The sequence below is a fragment of the Schistocerca americana genome, chromosome 2 (assembly GCF_021461395.2).
Source record: "Schistocerca americana isolate TAMUIC-IGC-003095 chromosome 2, iqSchAmer2.1, whole genome shotgun sequence".
NCBI lineage: Eukaryota > Metazoa > Arthropoda > Insecta > Orthoptera > Acrididae > Schistocerca > Schistocerca americana.
This window is the reverse complement of record NC_060120.1, coordinates 687,273,985-687,299,225: the sequence shown is the minus strand read 5'-3', so window position 1 is coordinate 687,299,225 and position 25,241 is coordinate 687,273,985. Positions and strand designations below refer to the sequence as shown.

Below are 25,241 nucleotides of genomic sequence, written 5' to 3'. Positions count from 1 at the left end.
GTGGGTTGTGAGTCATGCTTTGTTAGCTCAGTTACTAGAATGGGCCTGCAAAAGGCAAATGCCCTATGTTTGAGGCCCAATCTGGCACACAGTTGTAATCTGTCAGGAAGTTTTCAAACTCAAAACAGCTGTGCATATGTGGGTTGCTGATTGTTTAACACTTTGCTGGCCTTTTAATCTCTTATGTATCAAATTCTCTTCAAGAATTCACCGTGATTTTCTTCTTCTGGCCATTTCTACTTTTTAAACTTCTCCATGAGTCATCGTCTTGGTTTTAGTGTCCCAAAGACAAGACAATATATTGTGATTTCTTCTGTTCATATCTTGGAAATTTTCCCTAATTTCTTCTAACAAGCTGATTTCAACCTTCTTTAAATTAATAATGTGCTAGTCCTTTTGGAGTTTATTGTTGTTCATTCTTTAAATATGAACATAGAATCAGTTACGGTTGGTTATCCATCTTGAGCTTATGGCAATTTAATTAAAGAGAATTACACCAGATGCATTTTACTTTTATTTATAAAGCATCTTCTGTGGTTATTGGTGTTTCTTTACTTATTCTGCTTCTTGCCCTCTTGCTAGCAGTGGCTGACAGTGAAAGACTTTGATTCGTGTATGCGCTTGGCAGTTTTTGCCATTCTTCAGTGTTTTTTGTGCTGCACTATTTATACTTCACGTTTGTAAATTGAACTGAAGTTGTGTGTGTTTCTTACTCTGCACAGGCCCATAAGTATTCGATGAGATTCATGTTGGGTGATCTGGGTGGCCAAATCATTCACTGAAACTGCCCAGAATGTTCTTCAAACCAATTGTGAATAATTGTGGTCTGGTGCATCGTCATCCATGTTTTTTTGGGATCAGGAAGCCCATGGATGGCTGCAGATGGTCTCCAAGCAGCTGAATGTAACCATTTACAGTCAATGATAAGGCAGTTGGACCAGAGGAACCAGTCCATTCCATGTAAAGACAGTCCACACCATTATGTAGCCACCACCAGCCTGCACAGTGCCAGTGGCTTCATGGGGTCTGCACCATACTAGAACCATACCGTCAGCTCTTACCAACTGAAACTGGAACTCATCTTACCAGATCACAGATTTCCTGTTATCTGCGGTCCAACCGATATGGTCATGAGCCAACTAGAGGCGCTGCAGGCAATGTCATGCTATTAGCAAGGGGACCCATGTTGGTCATCTGTTGCCATAACCCATTAGCACCAGATTTCACCGCACTGTCCTAACAGATACTTTTGTTGAATCTTCCACATTGATTTCTGTGGTTATTTCATGCAGTGTTGCTTGTATGGTAGCAGTGGCAACTCTACGCAAATTCCCCTGCTATCAGTTGTTAAGTGGAGGCCATCAGCAACTGTGTTTTCCGTGATGAGAGGTAATGCCTAAAATGTCTGAAATCTCTGCACACCCTTGACACTGTGGATCTTGGAATATTAGATTCCCTAACAATTTCTGAAATGGACTGTCCAATGCATCTAGCTCCAACTATCATTCCACGTTCAGAGTCTGTTAATTCCAATCATGCCAGAAACCTTTTCACATGGCCACCCAAGCACAAATTAGAGCTCCACCAATGCGCTGCCCTTTTATACCTTGTGTATATCGATATCTCATGACTTTTTTCAGTACAGTGTATGTTTTCTTCGGGGGGGGGGGGGGGGGGGGGGGCATATATTTTCCTAAAAATTTTTCACTCACATTTTTCAATTTCTGCAAGTTCAACAGCAGTGGTCCCTGATAGGTTTAGTACTTCTGGTAAAAGAACTGTCTTGTATGTCAGAATTTTCCATTGAGCAGTATAATTTTTTGGCTGTAGTAATTTTGCATGATTCAGAATGCCTTTTGCAGTTTTACAGATCTTTGTAAGTTTGTTTTACAGCTCTTTCTAAGTTTTTGTTACTGTCCAATGCTGATGATAATATGAGCTCTTATGCTGTTTGAGAGGATACCTGTAAAATCACTTAATATTTCATCTTTAGTAGAACTTCCCAGGTGCATTAATGCCATTTCTCTATGTAATAGGTATTCTCATGAGATATCTGGATCCCTGCCTTTTCCATTATGTTATGTAGCATTTCTGTGGCATATTTAGTTTCCTCTTCAGTCTTATTGATGACTGCTTGAAGGCAAAGCTTTTAACATTGATTTTACACATAGACCTTCTGATGTTTATGCCTTTGACATCTTTTCCCATTCTCTTATAACTTAATGCAGAACGGAGTTTAACAAAAAATGGAACACTTATACATTTGTCAAAAGATTTCACCAAGCAATTTTACTTTTGAGTTGGTATTTGCAAAGAGTTCACCCTTCCTGTCCACTCATAGCATTCTAGACTGCCAAAATCACTGTCTATTGGCAGAGTCGTATGCCTTCTTGAAGTCTATGAAGGTCACAGTTGTGCTGCTACATTTGTGAGAAACTTAACATCTTCTTCAAGTTCTGTATTTGTTCTTCCATAATCCTACTTGGTAGACGTCAGTCAGGTGTCAGTCTATTGTTCCAAATGGTTTAGATGAGCTTTAGAAAGAATTTTGTATGTGACCAGCAAAATAGATAAGCCTCTGTAGTCATTCAGATCTGCCTTATCACTTTTATTATCAGGTGGATGTATAAATGCACATTTCAAGTCCACTGCAATCATTTCAGTGTACCAGTTCTCTGTTAAACATGTATGTATTATTTTTAGGAGTTCCTCTCTTGCTATCTTCCATATCTCAGTAATAATGCTGTGTTCACCAGATGCTTAGTAGTTTTTAAGTGCTGTGATGATAACTAATGATTCCTATATTGTTGTAGATTTTGAATTCAAATTTGGCATCGGCTTTCTGAAGGGCAGTCTTTATTATGACATATCATAGTTGAGCAAGACTTAGAAGTAGTTAACCAGTATCATTCAATTTTCTTTGGCGTTCATCTCTCATTATCTGTCTGCTCAATGGAAATGTAGTATTTATGTCTCGTAACCAGACAGACTCTCCTTAAAGGTCTTCTCAAATTCATGGTGTTGGTGTTGTTTTTGAAGTAGTCTTGTTCTATATCTATGAGCTTTCTTTTTGTCATAAGCTCATGAAAAAAAAATTCTTAAAATAATGCTGAACTATTGACCAGTAGCAAAGAGATCAATAAGTAAACCAAATCAGAGGTGGAGAGGTCAAATAGAAATTAACCACTAACATAACAGAGGCACTGACTAAGAGGGCTTTAAGAAGGAGGCAGCAGCTCATTTTCCTTTGTAGATTATTCTGGAGAGGCAATTTTCTGAGTCTTCTGGAGAGATTCCCATCAATCAGTTGTTCAATGTCTGTTTAACCGAGTCCACACTTTGGGTCAGCCCTCTATCACTTTATCACACATTGTATTCCACCATCTATTTTTGTACGTACTTGGAGGCTGCCTTAATTTCAGAACTGATATTTAAAGTGTCTTGCATAGGCTTAGCCAGTTTCTTGAATCTTGCTCCCGTATGTCCTGTAAGAGATTGTTGATGTTCTGTTTGAAACATTCAGCACCTCTCCTTAAAACAGTCTCTGATAATGGGGTATTAATATATTTGCTTACCACATGCCTTTCATGATATATTATAGGAGCATACAAAAACTTTCAAACCTTCTTCTTTCCCACATAAATGAAGCACTGGAGACTTTCTTTTGTGGAGATATGGTGCAGGAAATTCACACAAAGCCGTGAAGTTTTTCCTGCTAACAGAAAGTGTCAGTTGCTGGCTATCTTCCTTTGAGTGAGGACGTGTAATGAGCACTCATCAGATTCTAGTAAGCTGTAAAATGACAGAACAAACTGAGCAGCAATATTGCATATAATTTTTGCACAAGCTTAGGGATATCCAAGTGGAAAACATTCACAAGATTTCAAAAGGGTTTTGGAGATGAAGCTATGAGTAACTCATGGAGAAAGGAGTGGCACATCCACTTCAAAAATGGCCACATGTCACTTGACGGTGAACTGTGTACAGGCAGACCCCCAGCAAGCCTGTATGACAATATCATTAAGCTAGTGCATACTTTGGTTATGGAAGGCTATTGTACCACAGTGCAAGAACCTACAAACAATGGAGGAGCAACTATTGGATTGGTACATTCGGTTTGATCAGAGATTTGTGCATTAGTGTAATGTCTGCAAAATTCATACGGTTGCTGCTGATAATGGAGAGCAAGCAACTCTGCCTGGAAATAGCAGAAGAAATGCAAGACAATGCAAAAAGGACTCCAACTCTGTGTGACTTTCGGCTATTTCCCTAGCTGAAAAGGCCTCTGAAAGGAGCATGATTTGAGCCAAGAGAGGACATCATGCAAAATGTGATAGCTTGACAGATCACCAGTCCTATACTTTATTCAGGCATTCCTGTTCTCATTTTGTAAAACTTTTAGCAAAGGATGAAGTAAAGGACATGCTGGATAATTTTAGTATGCCTGTAAATTAAATATTATGTAAGATTATGCATTGATTAAAACATTACACTTGCATCATACAGACATTGGTTCCAAGTAATCTTCTACCCACCCCTGACTTAGATCGTCTTTTGCTTCCCAAATCATTTAAACTGAACATGATGATCAAACACAAATAGCTTGCTTGAGCACAGGACTGTCAAGTGGTGGAAATTTCTGGATTCTGTTAGTAGTTAATTCATAAATTCATCAAAATGTTATTCCTGAAACTGCAGAAGATCCAGTGACCATTGGTTTCAAAAAACCAAACCGAGGTTATAGCTGTGTGGAGGGACACTAGCCTCTCTGGTTGCCAGACACCTGGCACCACCTCAGTAACATCAGCCTGTGCATGGACAGGCCAAATGGCCCCTTGGCTGAAAGCCTAAGTGATCATTGTCATTCCTGCCCCCAATCATATTAATCTACAGTTTCTGTTCCTCTTCTTTGTGTTATTTCCCACTTTTGCAGTATTGTCTTGCCTTTTCCCACATTATCATTTTTTCTTTCTTCTGACAATACAGTTTCTGTATTCTTACTTTTTCTCATAATTATCTTTTAAAGTTTAATGTTTTATTTTTATAATAGTTTTTCAATCCTCTCCAATTCATGAATTATTATTAGTAGCAGTAACAGTAGTAGTAGTAGTGACCTTTTTCGCACTGATGATGGTTTAATAACTCCTGTAATTGAAATCTGTATTGTGTTTAAATATGTACAGTTGTTTTGTATGTTCTCATAGATAGTGTGCAAAAAACATCTAATAAATTCAGCATTTTTGTCCTCCGACAGGTGGTGACTGCAATTCGTGAATTTATTCAAGCTTTGGAAACATACAAAAAAATATCACATTTAAGCCCTGAGGACAGGGACTATCTTCTGCAATTGCAGTGTAAGTAGTTACTCATATCCATATCCCATGGGTTTATTTATAAAAATCCTATTTAAAAATAAGTATATAACTTGGAAAAATTACCAATATATGAAAAGCATGGAAAATTCATATGGGCTGCCAAGTCCATTTTTTTTCTGTATGTGATATTTTCTCTGTGTTGAATGCCTTGTCTGAGATTAAGGTCACTAAATTGAGGAGACTTTCTGCGTATGAAATGAAAATAGCCACTTCAGATTAATAGATAGTGAGAATTTTTATTATTGACTTGTCAAACAAAGTTGTACAGGTAATGTCACCCAGTTCAGCGTACATTATGGACCAGTGTTGTGAGTTAAATTGCTCTTGTATCTTGCATTGGGAGGGAATGACAAGAGTTCAGAATGAGATTTTCACTCTGCAGCGGAGTGTGCGCTGATATGAAACTTCCTAGCAGATTAAAACTGTGTGTCGGACCGAGATTCTAACTTGGGACCTTTGCCTTTCATTGGCAAGTGCTCTACCATCTGAGCTACCAAAGTATGACTCACGCCCCATCCTCACAGCTTTACTTCTGCCAGTACCTCGTCTCCTACTTCCGAACTTCACAGAAGCTCTCCTGCGAAAGTAGGAGATGAGGTACTGGCGGAAGTAAAGCTGTGAGGATGGGGCGTGAGCCGTGCTTGGGTAGCTCAGATAGTAGAACACTTGCCCGCAAAAGGCAAAGGTCCCAAGTTCGAGTCTCGGTCCGGCACACAGTTTTAATCTGCCAGGAAGTTTCATATTAGCGCACACCCATCTGCAGAGTGAAAATCTAATTCTGAAAACATCCCCCAGGCTGTGGCTAAGCCATATCCCCACATATCATTTCTTTCAGGAGTGCTAGTTCTGCAGGTTCGCAGGAGAGCTTCTGTGAAGTTTGGCAAGTAGGAGATAAGGTACTGGTGGGAGTAAAGCTGTGAGGTCGGGGTGTGAGTCGTACTAGGGTAGCTCAGATGGGAGAGCACTTGCACGCGAAAGGCAAAGGTCCCGAGTTCGAGTATCGGTTCGACACACAGTTTTAATCTGCCAGGAAGTTTCATGACAAGAATTAATTGTAAAGTGTCTGATGGATTGTGGGGGATTGGAGGGAGGGGTGGCCACCTTCATAGAATTTGATAAGCATAATGTGCCCACGTGGATCATGCCAAATATCAAAAACCTTGGGGAATTTGGCTGGTCATGACCAGGAACATGTTTGGCAAACCTAGAGATCCCACCAAGATGAGGCCAATCAAAACTGCTAGTTCTCTATTACTTTAAATTGAGATCAGGCTTCAATGACTACCAATTGCACAAAATTGGAATATTGTGTATCACAAGGAGAAAGTTCCTAGTTTAACCATGTAGACTATGTGGGTGGTACAGATCACAAGAAAAACTTCCTCAACCTCAAGATGTGCTATGTACCAATGGCTTAGTTAATTGATGAGTTGTGTATTAACCCATGCGTCATTTTACAATCGTATTAGGTAAGTCAGTGTAATGCAGCACAAGACATGATTAAAGTCAAGTATTGACTATCAACTTCCAACTTTAAAATCTATCATTTAAAACTTAGATTTAATGAGATGGCATGCTGTTGTACCTTTTATTCTATGACAGCATGTCTGTGAAGTAATGAGATATAAATGATTTCTTTTCTTAAAAACAAATATTCTTGTAGAGATTATTTCTAATAGTGAATATGATGAACTTAAGTTTTTTCCATGTTCCACAGTGTGTTGTTTTATACCAATATAATATTGTTAACCCAGGTTATAAATGATGAACTTTTGTTATTCATTTATTGGCCTCCAGACATAACCCGTAAACGCTGTCACCATGTGTTTTATTTAAGTATATATGTTCCATGCCTCTGGATGCACATAATATGTTATAATACAGATCAACCTAACATGGCGTAATTACACGTAAAATTGTCATCAGTTAGTATGATTATTTTGTTGCATGTTAATCACTAGTTAAAACTTTGTCTATATCTTTATTTAACATCCACTAAGTAGTTGTGTGGATGTCTGTCATTTGTTATTAGTAAGCATTTCATATTCATTGGAAGGTTTTCCTGGTTTCACCACTTCCTGCAGTAATTTAATGGCCTTATGCTGCCATTAGGGGCTAATGGAGAAAATACTTTTTAGGTCTGCAGTATAAGGAAAAAGATAGAATGCTACTCACCATAAAGATAACACACTGAGCTTCAGACACATACAACAAAAAGACTATTACACGTTTAGCTCTCAGCCAACAAAGCCTTCTTCAGAAAAGAAAACTCACACATATGCGTATTCACACACAAGCAAGCACACATCACTGCAATGTATGGCAGCTCGGACTGGAATGCAACTGTCACACTGCATGGCAGTCAGGAGTGGGACAGGGAAGAGGTGGGATAATGGGGTATTGGTGGAGGGAGAGAAGAGTGCTTTCTTGTGGAGTGTGCAGGGACTATATGGAGGCATGAGAAGACTGTCAGGTGCTGTAGCTGGGAGGTGAGCAGTGAGGTTGGGGGTAAGGGGGGGCAGGTGCAAAGGAGAGGAGCAAGGAAGGGGAAAGATGGGGGGATGTGTTGATAGAGAGCAGCACACGGCGTGGGAGAGGAGATGTGAATAAGGAGGAGGTGATAAGACAGAGGGGGTGGAAACTGTTGGATGGAGGGTGTGGCGACAGTACATTACTGTAGGTTGAGGCCAGACAGAATAGTTTTGGGGGCAGGGAATGTGTTGTAAGGATAACTTCCATCTGAAACAGCCATTGAAATCAAGCATTTTATGTTCAGTTGCTTATTATGCCAAAGGGTGGTGTATCATGCTCTTGGCTGCTTTTTAGTGATGGTCGTGCATCATGGTGGACAGCTGATTGGTCATAATACCAATATAAAATGCAGTGCAATGATTGCAACAGAGCTGGTATATGACATAGCTTGGCTTCAGATGTGGCCTGACCTCTGATGGGATAGGATAAACCTGTGAAAGGACAGGAATAGGAAGTATTGGGAGGGTTGATTGGGCATATCTTCCACCAGGGTCTTCCACAGGGAGGTCAATGTCCAAGAAGGACCACCTCCTCTCTGATTGCTCCATCCACACCTCTGTCCTCATTATACCCACCAACCACCAACAATACCTGCATTTCGACATCTGCCATCCCTTCCACATCAAAAAATCCCTCCCAAACGGGTTGGCCACCAAGGAATGGCATATCTGCAGTGACAAGAACTTCCTTGCCCAGTATGCTGAAGGTCTCACCAGTGTCTTCTCAGACAGATACTGTCCTCCATACCTAGTCCACAAATTTGTCATTTCCCCACACACCCCAAATCCCCCAAGAACGAACTACAAATGAGTGCCCCCTTTGTCATCCAATACTTCCCTGGAATGGAATAATTGAACCACATCCTTCACCAGGGGTTTGATTTCCTATCATTATGCCCTGAAATAAGGGACATCCTACCCAAAATCTTTCCCACCCCTACTAAAGTGGTGTTCTGTCACCCACCCAACCTCCACAACATCCCAGTCCACCCCTATGCCACTCCCAGTCCCAACCCATTCTCACAGGGATAGACCTAGGTGCAAGACCTGCCCACCCACCCAGCACTTCCCACTCAAGTCCTGTCAAAGGCTTATCCTATCTCATCAGAGATTGAGTCACCTGTGAAAGTAGCCATGTCATATACCAGCTCTCCAGTAATCATTGCACTACTTTTTATGTTGGTGTTGTGACTAACCAGCTGTCCACCAGGATGAATGGCCACCACCAAACTGTGGCCAAGAGCATGTTTGACCACCCTGTGCCACAACATGTGACTGAACGTAACATGCTTGATTTCAATGGCTGTTTCACAACCCATGCCATCTGGATCCTCCTGTCCAACACCGGCTTTTCTGAATTGCACAGATGGGATTTATCCTTACAAAACATTTGTGGCTCCCAAAATTATCCCAGCCTCAACCTACAGTAGCCTATTGTCTCCACACCTTCCACCTAACAGTTTCCACTGCCTCTGTTCCATCACCTCCTCCCTGTTCATGTCTTCTCACCCTTGTTGTGTGCCATCCTCTGCAAATGCATCCACCTGTCTTTTCCCTTCTCAGCTCTTATCCTGTTCCCTCCTTTCTTTATTGGTTATTAGGTACTGGAGCAATGAGAGAAAATGAGCAAAGTGACTAGCAGCTTAGTTGGCCTGTAGAGAACCCAGTGTGTGCCATTTGCCAGCAGACTGTCATAACTTTTTCTCTGCAAATGTACTGTCACTAAATTTAGATAAAGCACAATTCATGCAATTCAGTACTGAACTAGGCCTGACCCTACCATTAGAAATGATGCATAAGGGCAAATCAAGAAAGGACACACAATATTCTACATGCGTAAGTGTTTGTATTGATAAGAATCTGAAATGAAAGTCACATGTTACGATTTTCTTAAACATCTTTGCCCTGGAACTATCATATAACTGATAATATCAGAGTTTGGAGTTACAAATGTAAAAATGTTGATTTACTTTAATGTCTAATGGGATCATACAGTGGACTACCGCTTAATTGAAAAAAAAAAAAAAAAAACAAAAAAAAAAAAAAAAAAAAAAACAAACAAACAAACAAACCAACCATGTTTGGTACAGAGAAGTGTGTGATAATAATAATATGTGGTGTCTACTTGAGAACATCTTGTGGACAGCTCTGTAAACAATTGAACATATTGACAACAACCTCACATCTCATTTCCAATCTTATGAAGGTTGTTGCCAACAGTTAATTACACTGTGAACACATAAATATAATACTAGAAGGAGACATAATTTATTCTATCCACTAAGTTCTAATATGGCACAGGAAGGAGTGAGGTATTCAGGCATAAAAATCTTTAACCATTTGTATTTTACTTCTGCAGCTTCTTGAAGCATATTATAAACAGCAAATCTTTTGTGTCAGGTGGCTATATTTCAGATACTTAACTCTTGGTCTTCATGTCGATAAAGAGTTGTCAGTAATTGTTTGCTGGAGAAAGCTAACATGGATACTGATGCATGTGGGACCTAGTTAGTGCACTTCACAAAATAATTAAGACTATTTGATTGGATGGGTAAAAAATCTACTCTCCAAGTGGTGTCAGAACACTCACATAAAAAAGGCTGTTGTGATTGGCAAGCTTTCAGAGCCAGTGGCTCTCTCTTCAAGCAGAAGGGTTGAAGGGGAAGCAAGAAGGGTGAAGTAAAGAACTGGGGAGGTCTAGGTAAAGGAAAGGGTTGAAGGGGAAGCAAGAAGGGTGAAGTAAAGAACTGGGGAGGTCTAGGTAAAGGAGTAGATTTTGGGAAAGTCACCCAGAACTGTGGGTCAGGGGAGACTTACCGGTTCTGAGTGACTTTGCCAATATCTACCCCTTTTCTTAGGCCTCTCCAGTCTTTTTCCTTCACCCTTCTTCCTCCCCCTTCAACCGTTCTGCCTGAAGAAGGAGCCACTGGCTCCAAAAGCTTGCCAATCACAACAGCCTTTTCTATGTGTGTGTTCTACTGCCACTTGGGGAATAGATTTTTTATCTGTTGTTGTTGTGGTCTTCAGTCCTGAGACTGGTTTGATGCAGCTCTCCATGCTACTCTATCCTGTGCAAGCTTTTTCATCTCCCAGTACCTACTGCAACCTACATCCTTCTGAATCTGCTTAGTGTATTCATCTCTTGGTCTCCCTCTACGATTTTTACCCTCCATGCTGCCCTCCAATACTAAATTGGTGATCCCTTGATGCCTCAGAACATGTCCTACCAACCGATCCCTTCTTCTGGTCAAGTTGTGCCACAAACTTCTCTTCTCCCCAATCCTATTCAATACTTCCTCATTAGTTATGTGATCTACCCATCTAATCTTCAGCATTCTTCTGTAGCACCACATTTCGAAAGCTTCTATTCTCTTCTTGTCCAAACTATTTATCGTCCATGTTTCACTTCCATACATGGCTACACTCCATACAAATACTTTCAGAAATGACTTCCTGACACTTAAATCTATACTCGATGTTAACAAATTTCTCTTCTTCAGAAACGCTTTCCTTGCCATTGCCAGCCTACATTTTATATCCTCTCTACTTCGACCATCATGAGTTATTTTGCTCCCCAAATAGCAAAACTCCTTTACTACTTTAAGTGCCTCATTTCCTAATCTAATTCCCTCAGCATCACCCGACTTAATTAGACTACATTCCATTATCCTTGTTTTGGTTTTGTTGATGTTCATCTTATATCCTCCTTTCAAGACACTGTCCATTCCATTCAACTGCTCTTCCAAGTCCTTTGCTGTCTCTGACAGAATTACAATGTCATCGGCGAACCTCAAAGTTTTTATTTCTTCTCCATGAATTTTAATACCTACTCCGAATTTTTCTTTTGTTTCCTTTACTGCTTGCTCAATATACAGATTGAACAACATCGGGGAGAGGCTACAACCCTGTCTTACTCCCTTCCCAACCACTGCTTCCCTTTCATGTCCCTCGACTCTTATAACTGCCATCTGGTTTCTGTACAAATTGTAAATAGCCTTTCGCTCCCTGTATTTTACCCCTGCCACCTTTAGAATTTGAAAGAGAGTATTCCAGTAAACATTGTCAAAAGCTTTCTCTAAGTCTACAAATGCTAGAAACATAGGTATGCCTTTCCTTAATCTTTCTTCTAAGATAAGTCGTAAGGTCAGTATTGGCTCACGTGTTCCAGTGTTTCTACGGAATCCAAACTGATCTTCCCCGAGGTTGGCTTCTACTAGTTTTTCCATTCGTCTGTAAAGAATTCGTGTTAGTATTTTGCAGCTGTGACTTATTAAGCTGATAGTTCGGTAATTTTCACATCTGTCAACACCTGCTTTCCTTGGGATTGGAATTATTATATTCTTCTTGAAGTCTGAGGGTATTTCGCCTGTTTCATACATCTTGCTCACCAGATGGTAGAGTTTTGTCAGGACTGGCTCTCCCACGGCCGTCAGTAGTTCCAATGGAATATTGTCTACTCCGGGGGCCTTGTTTCGACTCAGGTCTTTCAGTGCTCTGTCAAACTCTTCACGCAGTATCATATCTCCCATTTCATCTTCATCTACATCCTCTTCCATTTCCATAATATTGTCAAGGGTTTCAAAGGGTTCTGAGCACTATGGGACTTAACATCGGTGGTCATCAGTCCCCTAGAACTTAGAACTACTTAAACCTAACTAACCTAAGGACATGACACACATCCATGCCCGAGGCAGGATTCGAATCTGCGACCGTAGCAGTCGTGCGGTTCCGGACTGACCGCCTAGAACCGCTAGACCACCGCGGCCGGCTTAATATTGTCCTCAAGTACATCGCCCTTGTATAGACCCTATATATACTCCTTCCACCTTTCTGCTTTCCCTTCTTTGCTTAGAACTGGGTTTCCATCTGAGCTCTTGATATTCATACAAGTCGTTCTCTTATCTCCAAAGGTCTCTTTAATTTTCCTGTAGGCGGTATCTATCTTACCCCTAGTGAGATAGGCCTCTACATCCTTACATTTGTCCTCTAGCCATCCCTGCTTAGCCATTTTGCACTTCCTGTCGATCTCATTTTTGAGACGTTTGTATTCCTTTTTGCCTGTTTCACTTACTGCATTTTTATATTTTCTCCTTTCATCAATTAAATTCAATATTTCTTCTGTTACCCAAGGATTTCTACTAGCCCTCGTCTTTTTACCTACTTGATCCTCTGCTGCCTTCACTACTTCATCCCTCAAAGCTACCCATTCTTCTTCTACTGTATTTATTTCCCCCATTCCTGTCAATTGCTCCCTTATGCTCACCCTGAATCTCTGTACAACCTCTGGTTCTTTTAGTTTATCCAGGTCCCATCTCCTTAAATTCCCACCTTTTTGATGTTTCTTCAGTTTTAATCTACAGGTCATAACCAATAGATTGTGGTCAGAGTCCACATCTGCCCCTGGAAATGTCTTACAATTTAAAACCTGGTTCCTAAATCTCTGTCTTACCATTATATAATCTATCTGATACCTTTTAGTATCTCCAGGGTTCTTCCATGTATACAACCTTCTTTCATGATTCTTAAACCAAGTGTTAGCTATGATTATGTTGTGCTCTGTGCAAAATTCTACCAGGCGGCTTCCTCTTTCATTTCTGTCCCCCAATCCATATTCACCTACTATGTTTCCTTCTCTCCCTTTTCCTACACTCGAATTCCAGTCACCCATGACTATTAAATTTTCGTCTCCCTTCACAATCTGAATAATTTCTTTTATTTCATCATACATTTCTTCAATTTCTTCGTCATCTGCAGAGCTAGTTGGCATATAAACTTGTACTACTGTAGTAGGTGTGGGCTTCGTATCTATCTTGGCCACAATAATGCGTTCACTATGCTGTTTGTAGTAGCTTACCCGCATTCCTATTTTCCTATTCATTATTAAACCTACTCCTGCATTACCCCTATTTGATTTTGTGTTTATAACCCTGTAGTCACCTGACCAGAAGTCTTGTTCCTCCTGCCACCGAACTTCACTAATTCCCACTATATCTAACTTCAACCTATCCATTTCCCTTTTTAAATTTTCTAACCTACCTGCCCGATTAAGGGATCTGACATTTCACGCTCCGATCCGTAGAACGCCAGTTTTCTTTCTGCTGATAACGACATCCTCTTGAGTAGTCCCCGCCCGGAGATCCGAATGGGGGACTATTTTACCTCCGGAATATTTTACCCAAGAGGACGCCATCATCATGTAATCATACAGTAAAGCTGCATGCCCTCGGGAAAAATTACGGCTGTAGTTTCCCCTTGCTTTCAGCCGTTCGCAGTACCAGTACAGCAAGGCCGTTTTGGTTATTGTTACAAGGCCAGATCAGTCAATCATCCAGACTGTTGCCCTTGCAACTACTGAAAAGGCTGCTGCCCCTCTTCAGGAACCACACGTTTGTCTGGCCTCTCAACAGATACCCCTCCGTTGTGGTTGCACCTACGGTACGGCTATCTGTATCGCTGAGGCACGCAAGCCTCCCCACCAACGGCAAGATCCATGGTTCATGGGGGGGGATTTTTTATCTATGCAATTAAATAACTTTATTAATAATTGATGGTTTTCATTGTTAAATAATTATGACTGTTTTATATGCATTTTGACATTCTATTTTCTCTTTTGAAAGCAACTTTTCTCAGTGAATCTACATAATCTGGAATTTTGAATGGACTGCACACATTAACACTCTCTCAACACTAAAACTGACTCAAAAATCAACTCTCTCATCTCTCTCAGTGGGCATTAATGCCCCACTATAAATGGAATCATAACAAATACAATATTACATATTATTGTTTTACTGTCTACAAAATTGATTTACGGTTAAAATTTATGAACGATATTAGGAAAAGATAGACTGCTATTTACCATAAAGATGACATGTTAAGTTGCACACAGGCACAACTAAAATACACTTACACATTGGAAAGCAACTGTCATATGTTACAGAAGCAGAAATCTGGAGGGGGTGGGGAAAGGGAAGGGGTAGCAGTGTACAGGTTGGGAGAGAGAAGAGCATTGATTGACAGATCATGCAGGAACTAGACTACCAACTATGGATATTGAAACAATGAATTTTGATAGTATTGATTTTTGTACTAATTATAGAATTACAAATACTGTTTTCATGCTTCTTAGATCAAAAATATACATTTCAAATTGATTAGCTTTTTCTTACATGTTAAAATATACTGTAAAACAGAAACTATACTCTGTATTGTGTTGCTTTGGAAACACTGATTCTATATCACTTTAATTCTGCAGAAACATTGAAATAAACGCCCTGTTTTCACATACAAGTGACAACATTCAACAAATGATGAAAGGTTAAACTGTATTTATGAAACATATTCATACACACACGCTTGCATCATTATTAATGTGTATCATGTACTGAACTGAAGAAGTCTTGGTCTGGTACATTACCCACTTCTCCAGAATATCACGCATAAAATTTATAGATGCTATTTTGGCAGAGTGTGCATGGACCAGAACAAGAGGATGTGTGGATATGTGTAAAAAGAGTTGACACAGGTTGAACAGACTTGTGCATGGGTCATAATCAGTTACAGACATTCCTGCGAAGTGTTGGTGTTTGGGTTGTTCAGGAGACTAATAAAAATTGTTTTCTGTGTGATGATTAATCTCAATGAATTTCATTAATCAGTAAATATAATTAGCACAAACTTTGAAAATGGCAATATACATTCTAATAATCTGTGCTCCTACAAATTAGTTTAGCCCAACTAAACATGAAGCAACATTAGTAAATTAGAATGCAGAATGTGATAAAATTGTTTGGATGCAATGAAATTATGATACACAGGGTGGTCAGAAACACTGCAAAGCTTGTAAGGATGTTGCAGGGGAGGTTGTATTGAGAAATAATTAAAGTGTGCTGCTTCCAAGTTATTTAACATTGAAATTAGCCAGTCAGGTAATTGCCCTCACAAGTGAATCACTTGCACATGCTAAAATGTAGTAATGCACAGTCCTCTATGGGTCCGTGAGTTTCTACTTGTCCAAATGCTCATTACCAGATAAAATGTGACTATTTCAGAAGTGATAAATTTAAGCTAGGTGATCAAAAGCTGTGTTTGTTTGGTATGAGGAATCCAAATGAAGAACAAGTTTGGTGACAATGTCACTGTCAAGCTGCTTGAATTTGCATGCTTGATGACCTGATCGGCTAACATCAATGCTAAATAACTCTGGAACAGTTGAATTTTTTTCTTAACAATTATTTCTCATCACAACCTCCCCTGTTACACGTTCACACGCTTTTCAGACTATTTCTGGCCATACTGTGTATATAAAGGAGTGAGAACCAGTATAACTCATATAATTTCTGTTTGTAAAGGAAATATGTGGAAAAACTTTTTATTTTTTGAGGAACACTTTTTTCACAGAATACACTTTGAAGATCCTCTAGGCTTTAATAATAATGTTTATTACTTCAGTTATGATGAACTGTTTCATGAACTCTTTTAATATCTTTTTAAATAAGTTGCCTTTGTTTTATGATAATCATCACATTTGGTTTCAACTGGGTTTCCCCTTTCTGTATCTATGTCCTTATTCTTAGCTGCTCTCATCATTTACCACCTTCTGGCTTTATTATTTAGTTCCATGTTGGAGTGTAGCATCAGGTACAGTTTGTAGTCAATGTTTTCAGAAATAGTACATAATTTTGCCAGAACTTAATATAATCAGAGCAAAAACAGTGTAAAAACCAAGTTATACAGCTATGCTTGAGTGTTGACAGGGCTGTAAATATAGAAGTAGTATTTTGAAAAGTAAAGACTTAACACTAAACAGTTTACTATTCACCATGTTCTGATATTGAAACACTAGCATATCATTTATTTGAAGTTCATAATTATTCTCTGTATACAAGATTTGTATAAGAACATGTAGTCATGTAGCTGCATGGGTACTGGAAAGATACAGATGTGAGCTAATGTTGAATGAAATTACTCATATCAGCACTAAAATGACAAAAGTCCATGTAAATATTTAGAACACATGTAAATTCATGTGAATTTCAGTGTCATTGACATGGTCACAGAACTGGAAGAAATTCTTTTCAGACGTAAGCAAGTTCATACATAATTTATACTTAAATTAAACAGCTTAGTGCTAAGATGTAAAAGTTGAAATACCCAGTCATGATGCTGTTTTAATGGACAGTGCTAATAGCAACAGATTCACTGCCTTATTTTTAAGCAGTATTCTCTACATCTGTTGCAGTAATGATTTCCAATTTGCTTCTCCAATTTTCGATACAATTTCTCATGAACTTGTGTTAATATCTGTAATAATATGTTCCTACAAGGTTCAGAGTGATAGAGCAACTCAAGCATTACTACTTCTTCATCACACAGAAATCCATTTCATCCATTTTCAACATTTTCTAATGATATTATAAATGTATACTGTACTAAATTTAAAGACAGCAAAAACCCTGAATATAACTTCTTTATCATGCTTCTTACAATACATCATCACTGCGTTGATCATCATCAGCATCATTGTTCCTTCGTACATTATTCACAAGTAACCCCATCAGAACATCATCATTTCAGTTTACAATAATTCTCATTATATTTTAACAGTTCACTGTATTTCATCATAATTATACCTCACTTAATTGCCATTACCTCATAGTAGAATAATCATCCATTACACTGTAACTACGCAAAAAGTAGCAAATTTTCTTCTGCTTGCCTCCCAAAAAATTGAAGTACCTAGAAGGGGAGGAGGAAATGAAATGAAACTTTATGGGTTGAGAGGCTATGTGATGTTATTGCAGTTATTACAATACTGAGTAATTTACAAATAAGTTGGCACTATGAGTACATTTATCAGTATGGCACATTCTTTCTGGCCTGGATTTATCCGCTAATTCAGTTGGCATGCTTCTCCTGAGGCATACTGGTGCACAGCTGTTGTGACTTGTCCTGGATACTGGCACAGGGACAGAGCTGCTGTCTGTGACAGTCCCACATGTGTTGTAACGAGGACAGATCTAGCAATCTTACTGGCCACAGGAGTACCTCAACATCACAGATAGAGTTCATATAGACACGTGACCTCTGTGGGCCAGCATTGTCCTGTTGATATGCTGCCAGAGTTTCCTCAACCACTACTGGCTGTGACCTTAAGTCCTATCCAATGATTCCTCACACCGCGATGCCATCTTGGGAGCTGGTTATGACTTCAGGTCATGGCTGGTAGTGACAGAGGGAACCCTTGACGGCACAACAGTATGGCAAGAACATCCTGCATCCTCATGTGTTACCTATTTTGCTACATTACTGTGGTGCCACTTTTCAACAGGACAGTGCTCATCGAAGCATGGCACATACTTCTATGAACTGTTTGCTTGATGTTGAAGTACTCACATGGCTAACAAGATCCCCAGATCTGTCCCCAAATAGAATATTGGTGCCACTAGTTTGTACGTCAGCTTTCTCAGTGTCATTATCCAGGATATCGAGGACCAGTTAGGGCGGACGGGGTGGCCGAGCAGTTATAGGCGCTATGGTCGCAGGTTCGAATCCTGCCTCGGACATGGATGTGTGTGATGTCCTTAAGTTAGTTAGGTTTAAGTAGTTCCAAGTTCTAGGGGACTGATGGCCACAGAAGTTAAGTCCCATAGTGCTCAGAGCCATTTGAACCATTATTGAACCAGTTAGGACACTTGTGGTTCAGATTGTCTCAGAAGAGGATACAATGGCTTTAAGCTCCATCCTCAACTGAGTAAATGCATATATCCAGGCTGGAGGTGCAACGTCATACTAATAAGTGGGATCATACTAACAAGTTACCCAGTATCCCCATGGATTGGAGCAACTGGGTGACCCACCTAAAATTGTATTCCACTGCACACCCAACCTACACAACATCCTGGCCCATCCCTATGCCACACACCTCCTCCTAGTACTTGCAACAGAGGTCATATCTAAGTGGAAGTCCCAGGTACAAGACCTGCTCAATTCATCCACCCAATACATCCCGCTCTAGTCATGTCACAGACTTTTCTTACCCCATCAGACGCAGAGCCACCTGTGAAAACTGTCATGTCGTTACCAGCTCTGCTGCAATTTCTGCACAGTATTTTTTGTGGGCATGACCACCAACCAGCTATCCACCAGAATCAATGGCCACCACCAAACTGGTCAAGAGTAGGGTTGACCCCACACAGAACACATTGCTGAGCACCACATACTTGACTTCAGTGACTGCTTCAAAACTTATTACATCTGGATCCTTTCCTCCAGCAGCAGCTTCCTGAACTACGCAGATCAAAGTTATTGTAACACGTCCATCTCTCTTATAATCCTCCTAGTCTCTATCTTCACTAGCCCTTTGCACCCACTCCATCTACGCATCAGTCTCCTCTCCTCTGTTTTGTCATCCACTCCCAGTCAACACCTTTTCATCATTGTCACAGTGCATCACACCATACATTGGCTATGGATTCTGTGTATTGCATCCTATTCCATGCACATGCTGCCTCTCCCTCCTGAATTCCTATCCCATACACCTGCTGCCTCCCTCTGAGCCACCAGTTATGCCTTCTCAAACCCTCCTCCTGCTTTCTGTCTCTTTCTCCTGCTACCCACCCCAGCTGATACAACCCCTCACCTCAGTCCACTTGCCAAACTGCAATCCCTGCATTGTGTGTCCAGGTAACACAAGGTAAGTGTGCAGAGAGCAACGTTTTCATTTTTTGTGTGCCTGTTGACAATTCAATGCTTTTACTGCTCGGTGAGTGGTCTCCTTTACTCCTAAGTTACTTACCTTCTGCCAGAATGTGCTTGGTTTTATGCCATGTTTTTATGTCACCATTGATTCATTGTTGAATATGCTCATTATAATAATTGTTTGTTATGTATTTGTGTATAGATAGATACAGAAAAAAGAAAAAAGTTATCTTTGTGTAAATAATCATTTTAAACTGTGATTATTTAGGTTGTGTGTGTGTGTCTGTGTGTGTGTAACAGTAAACTAATATGCAGGACTTTTTTTTATTTTTACAGTGGAAATTGCAATGACTGAAGACCTGAAATATTTATTCATTCTACTTTTGCGCAGTTACAATCAAAAATTTCAGACAAAACAGTATCTCCAGGATGTTATAGTTAGTAATCATATTCTGATGCTATTTCTGGACTGCACATCTAAGCTCCCACAATACAAAGGAAATGCTTCCATGACAGAACATATTAAACAGTAAGTGAAATAAAGTATTTGATTCTATTAAGATAAAAAAACAGAAACTTCTAAATACTTCTAATTTAACAGTGAGCAGAATCCCTCCATTTGTGGGCTGTGACTACCATTATTCATTAAATGACCCATCATTATACCACAAGTGTTATTTACAGCTGCTACCATTTCTTGTTCCCCATTTTCTGCCTCTTTTTATTTAGCTAGTCTCTTTCCTGGAGGCCTCTGGCCCTCATTGCCTTGTAGCTGGCACATCACACTTTGTGTTACATCTACTACTCCACAGCTGCATAAAAATGTTGTGAACTTTTGCTGCCCTTCATACAATGAAATTCTATGCTCAATAGTGTGGAAATACCCAGATCATGCAGTATTAATTGTTGGCAACTTTAGCATACTGAGTATAGACTGGGATGTCTACGGATTCATTGCAGGGGGTATGAACAATCAGCATTGTGAAGTACTTTTGATCTCATTTCCCACAAACTTTATTGAGCAACTAACTGAACAGCCCACATGAAGTGGAAATATTTTAAATCTTGTAGCTACAAACAGTTCTGGCTTGGTCTCCAAATAGAGATGCTTACTAAAGTCAATAAATCAACAAAGAAGGCCAGGAGAATATTTTTGCTAGAAAGAGCACACATGCAGTTGTTAGTATGCTGTCAGGACAGTGAACTGACATTTATTCCTGTATGATGGACATAAGGGAGTTATGGGCAAAGTTGAAATGGATCGTAAATTGCACTCTGGAGTAGTATGTGCCAAGAAAGTGGATTAAGGCTGGAAAAGACCCACTGTAGTTTAACAATGAGATTTGGAAAATGCTGAGAAAGCAACGGATGTTACACCCTTAGTTCAAAAGAGAATGTGCAAATGACAAGAAGTGAAAGATAGTAGAGATCTGAGTGTCCGTAAAAAGACTGATGCACAAAGCATACAAGTGCTACCACCGTCTTCCATAGCTAAAGATTTTGCTGAGACTCTAAGAAAATTCTCTCCCAGTAAATTAGATTAGATTAGATTAATACTAGTTCCATGGATCATGAATACGATATTTCGTAATGATGTGGAACGAGTCGAATTTTCCAATACATGACATAATTAGGTTAATTTAACAACATACTTAAGTTAATAAAACATTTTTTTTTTTTTTAAATCACTAAGTGGGTTGAAGGCATCTTTCCAGTCGTGTGTTGACTGGTCTGATGTGACAATAGAAGATAGCAAAAGGAAAGCTGAAGTTTTAATCATTGCACAGACTCCCATATGAAGGACATAGTACTAAGCATACCTGGTGTAACGTGGTAATTGAAAGAGTTGAAAGCAAGTAAGTTGCCAGGTCCTGATGGAATCTCAGTTCGGTTTTTCAAAGAGTACTCTGTGACATTGGCCCCCTTACTTACTTTCCATTTATTAAAAATTTCTCTCCCAGCGAAAAGCTCCGAACGACTAGAAAAATGTGCAGGCGACCCCTATGCATAAGAAAGGTAAATGAAAGGAAGCACAAAATTAGAGGCCAATATCTTTACCATCTTGGTTTGCTGCAGAATTTTTCAACATATTCTCAGTTTGAATATAATAAATCTGCTTGATATGGGAAAAGCTTCTGTCCACAAATCAGCATAGTTTCAGTAAGCATCACTTATGCAAATCTCAGCTTGCCCTTGTCTTGTGTGATATACTATGAACTGTGGATAAAGGAAAACAGACAGATTTTGTATCCCTATATTAACAAAAAGCATTTGACACAGTGTCTCACTGCAGACTGTTAATGAAGGTACAAGCATATGGAATAGGTTTCTAGATATTTGAATGGCTCAAAGACTTTTTAAGTAATAGAACCCAGTACATTGTCCTCAATGGTGAGTGATCACCAGAGACAAGGGTATCATCAATAGTGCCCCAGGGAAGTGTCATAAGACCACTATTATTCTCTATATACATAAATGATCTGACAGGCAGAATGAGCAACAGTCTGCTGCTGTTTGCTGATAATGCTGTGGTATAGGGGAAGGTGTCATTGCTGAGTGATTATAAAAGGATACAAGACGACATAGACATAATTTGTAGTTGATGTGATTGATGGCAGCTAGCTCTAAATGTAGAAAAATGTTAGTTAATGCAGACGAGTAGGGAAAACAATTCTGTAATGTTCAAACACAACATTAGTAGCATGCTGCTTGAACAGCGATTACAGTTGATTACATATCTAGTAATATGAAATGGAGTGAGCATGTGAGGATTGTAGTAAGGAAGGTGAATGCTCGACTTCAGTTCGTTGGGGGAATTTTAGGGAAGTATGTTTCATCTGTAAAGGAGAGCGTGTGTAGAACACTAATGTGACCCATTTTTGTGTACTGCTCAAGTGTTTGGAATCCGCACCAGGTTGGATTAAGGGAAGACATCAAAGCAGTTCATAGATTGGCTGTTACATTTGTACAGAGATGCTTCAGGAAGTCAAATGGCAATCCCTGCAGTGAAAGTTACATTGTTTTTGAGGAATGCTATTGATAAAATTCAGAGATCTGTCGTTTGAAGATGACAGCAGAAAGATTCCATTGCCACCAATGTGCATTTTGCATAGGGACCACAAAGATGAGAGAAATTCGGGCTTGTATGGAGGCATATAGATAGTCATTTTTCCCTTATTCTATGTGTGAGTGGAACAGGAAAGGAAATGAATGGTACTGGTATCAGGTACCCTCCACCACGGACCATATGATGTAGATGTAGACTAGCAGTAGCCAGAAAAGCGTTTCTGAAGAAGCTAAATTCATTAACATTGAATATAGAATTAATGTTAGAAAGTCTTTTTTGAATTTATTTCATTGGAGTGTAGCATTGTATGGCAGTAAAATGTGGATGATAAACACTTCTGAAAAGAAGTGAATAGTAACTTTTGAAATGTGGTGGTACAGAAGAATTCTGAAGATTAGATGGGTGGATCATGGAACTAATGAGTAGGCATTGAACAGAATTAAGGATAAAAGATATTTGTGGCACAGCTTAACAAAAAAGAAGGGGTCAGTTAATAGGATACATTTTAAGACATAACGAGATGACCAATTTAATAATGGAGGGAAGTGCTGTGTGTGTGTGTGTGTGTGTGTGTGCACATTTGTGGGCATGCATGCACATGTTAATGCATTGGGAATGTAAAAATTGTAGAGCAAGAGACAAATACTGTAAGCAGATGCAAAAAATGTAGGTTGCGGTAGTAACTCAGAGATGAAGAGGCCTGCACAGGATAAAGTAGCATGGAGAACCACATCAAACCAGTCTTTGCACTGAAAACCACATCAACAGGCATACTGCCTGAGAGATTATAATGACTGTACAGTAATTGTTTTTATTGTGTATTACAGCTTCAGATCACTTAAATGGCATTATTATCATTTTTGACTTATTACTAAGTCATGCAGAAATGTTTGCATTGTGAAGACCTCTCAGGACCTGTGAAGTTGACTTACAGCTATGCAGACCATCTGATGACAACTTGAAAATAAGTCAAAACTGGTAATGATACCATATACGTGATTTGAGGCTGTGATATACAATGGTGTACAGAACTTAAGGATGAAAGCAACTTTCACATGACGTGTCACTGACAGGTAACAGAGCTTGATGAAACTTCGACAACACATGGGAAAAACCACAGCAGTATAGTGCAGTAGGCAACTGAAATAAATATGCAGTGAGATGAACAGAAATGACACTTTTATTCAAACACAATAATTATGCCAAAGTCAACACAATTTATGATGGTCCCCTGGACATTACGAAAGGTGAAATATGATTCTTGATAAGGTGTGTGATCACACAGGTGGCAATACTTGCTCCGCTTGGTACCCCATGCTGGTCACAAGGTTGGTAAGGAGTTCTTACGGTAGGACATTCCATTCCTCCACCTGTACGATTTACAACTGCTGGATGGTCATTGGCGCAAGTGAACATGCTGCTGTTGCATTCCAGCCTGAGATGCTGGAGTTGGCAGTAATGTGTATGTGAGGTGTGCTTGCTTGTGTTTGTGAATGGCACGTGCCTCTCTTTTACTGATGAAGGCAGTGTCCAAAAGCTTTATGTAATTGACTTTTAATGGGGCCTGTCTGCAACTTGACTTGTCTTCTTTGTGGTAAGTAGCAGTCTGTCTTTTCTACATTGTTGATATTCCATGCTACAGTACATCTCCACAAAGCATCCCATACATGTTCAGTAGGATTTATGTTGAGGAAGTGGGCAGGCCAGTCCATTCACCAAATAGACCCTCTTGCCAAGAACACCTCCACCTGCACAGTTTGATGTGACTGCATATTGTCATCCATAAAAATGGAATCAGGGCCAAGTGCATCCCTGAAAAGATGCACAATGGAAGGAGTACAATGTCATGATAACATTGACCAATGAGTGTACCATTTTCAAAGACTTGGAGGTCAGTACATCCATGCAGCATTCTGCCTCCCCACACCCTAACACCTGCCCAACCAAAGTGATCATGTTCAACAATGTTCCTGATGTATTACATGTTCTCACCTCTCACTATATTACAGTAGATAAAATCTAAAATTTCTAATTTTATTTTTCACTGAATGTTATTTGAAAAATTTGTTTTTGGAGTAATGTGATAACTGTGTGTCTAGTCATCTACTACAGAATTTGTTTTGACATTACTCTAAAAGTTTTATCTTGTTTTTGCCTTAATGTGGTATTCTGACATAAATGTATTCTTGCTTTGAAGAAACACTGATATAATTTTTAAACATCAAAAGCCTAATTCAAATATATTTCAGTGTATTGAATCATCTTTTGAGATACGTTACTTTAGTTTTCAACCAATTAAGTGAATGATTTACATGTTACTCTTTCTTCTCCCAGATGGTAATAATTACAGCTGTTGGTTCCCTTTTTATGGGTTCTGTGGGTATAGTAGATTTTGTTAACATTCTTCCTTCATGAAAATGACTGCAGATAAATGCAAGTTGTTGAAGAACAACTAGCATCACCTTATAAAGTGTGTGTATATATAGGGTGTCCATAATTAAAGTTTCAAAACACTTGAAACAGGGGGAAATGTTATGGAACAAAAAGTCTATGACAATTTGACCAATA

At 39.4% G+C, this 25,241-nt stretch overlaps 1 protein-coding gene across 4 annotated transcripts in view; it reads left to right on the top strand.

The window, feature by feature from the left end:
• Positions 1–25,241, top strand: part of LOC124592677 (protein timeless) — a 396,167-nt gene that overhangs the window by 273,311 nt on the left and 97,615 nt on the right. For all 4 annotated transcript variants that reach the window (XM_047131864.1, XM_047131861.1, XM_047131860.1 and 1 more), the window contains 2 exons: positions 5,255–5,354; positions 19,943–20,135. In XM_047131864.1, coding sequence (XP_046987820.1) covers positions 5,255–5,354; positions 19,943–20,135 — 293 coding nt within the window. The remainder of the gene's footprint in view (positions 1–5,254; positions 5,355–19,942; positions 20,136–25,241) is intronic.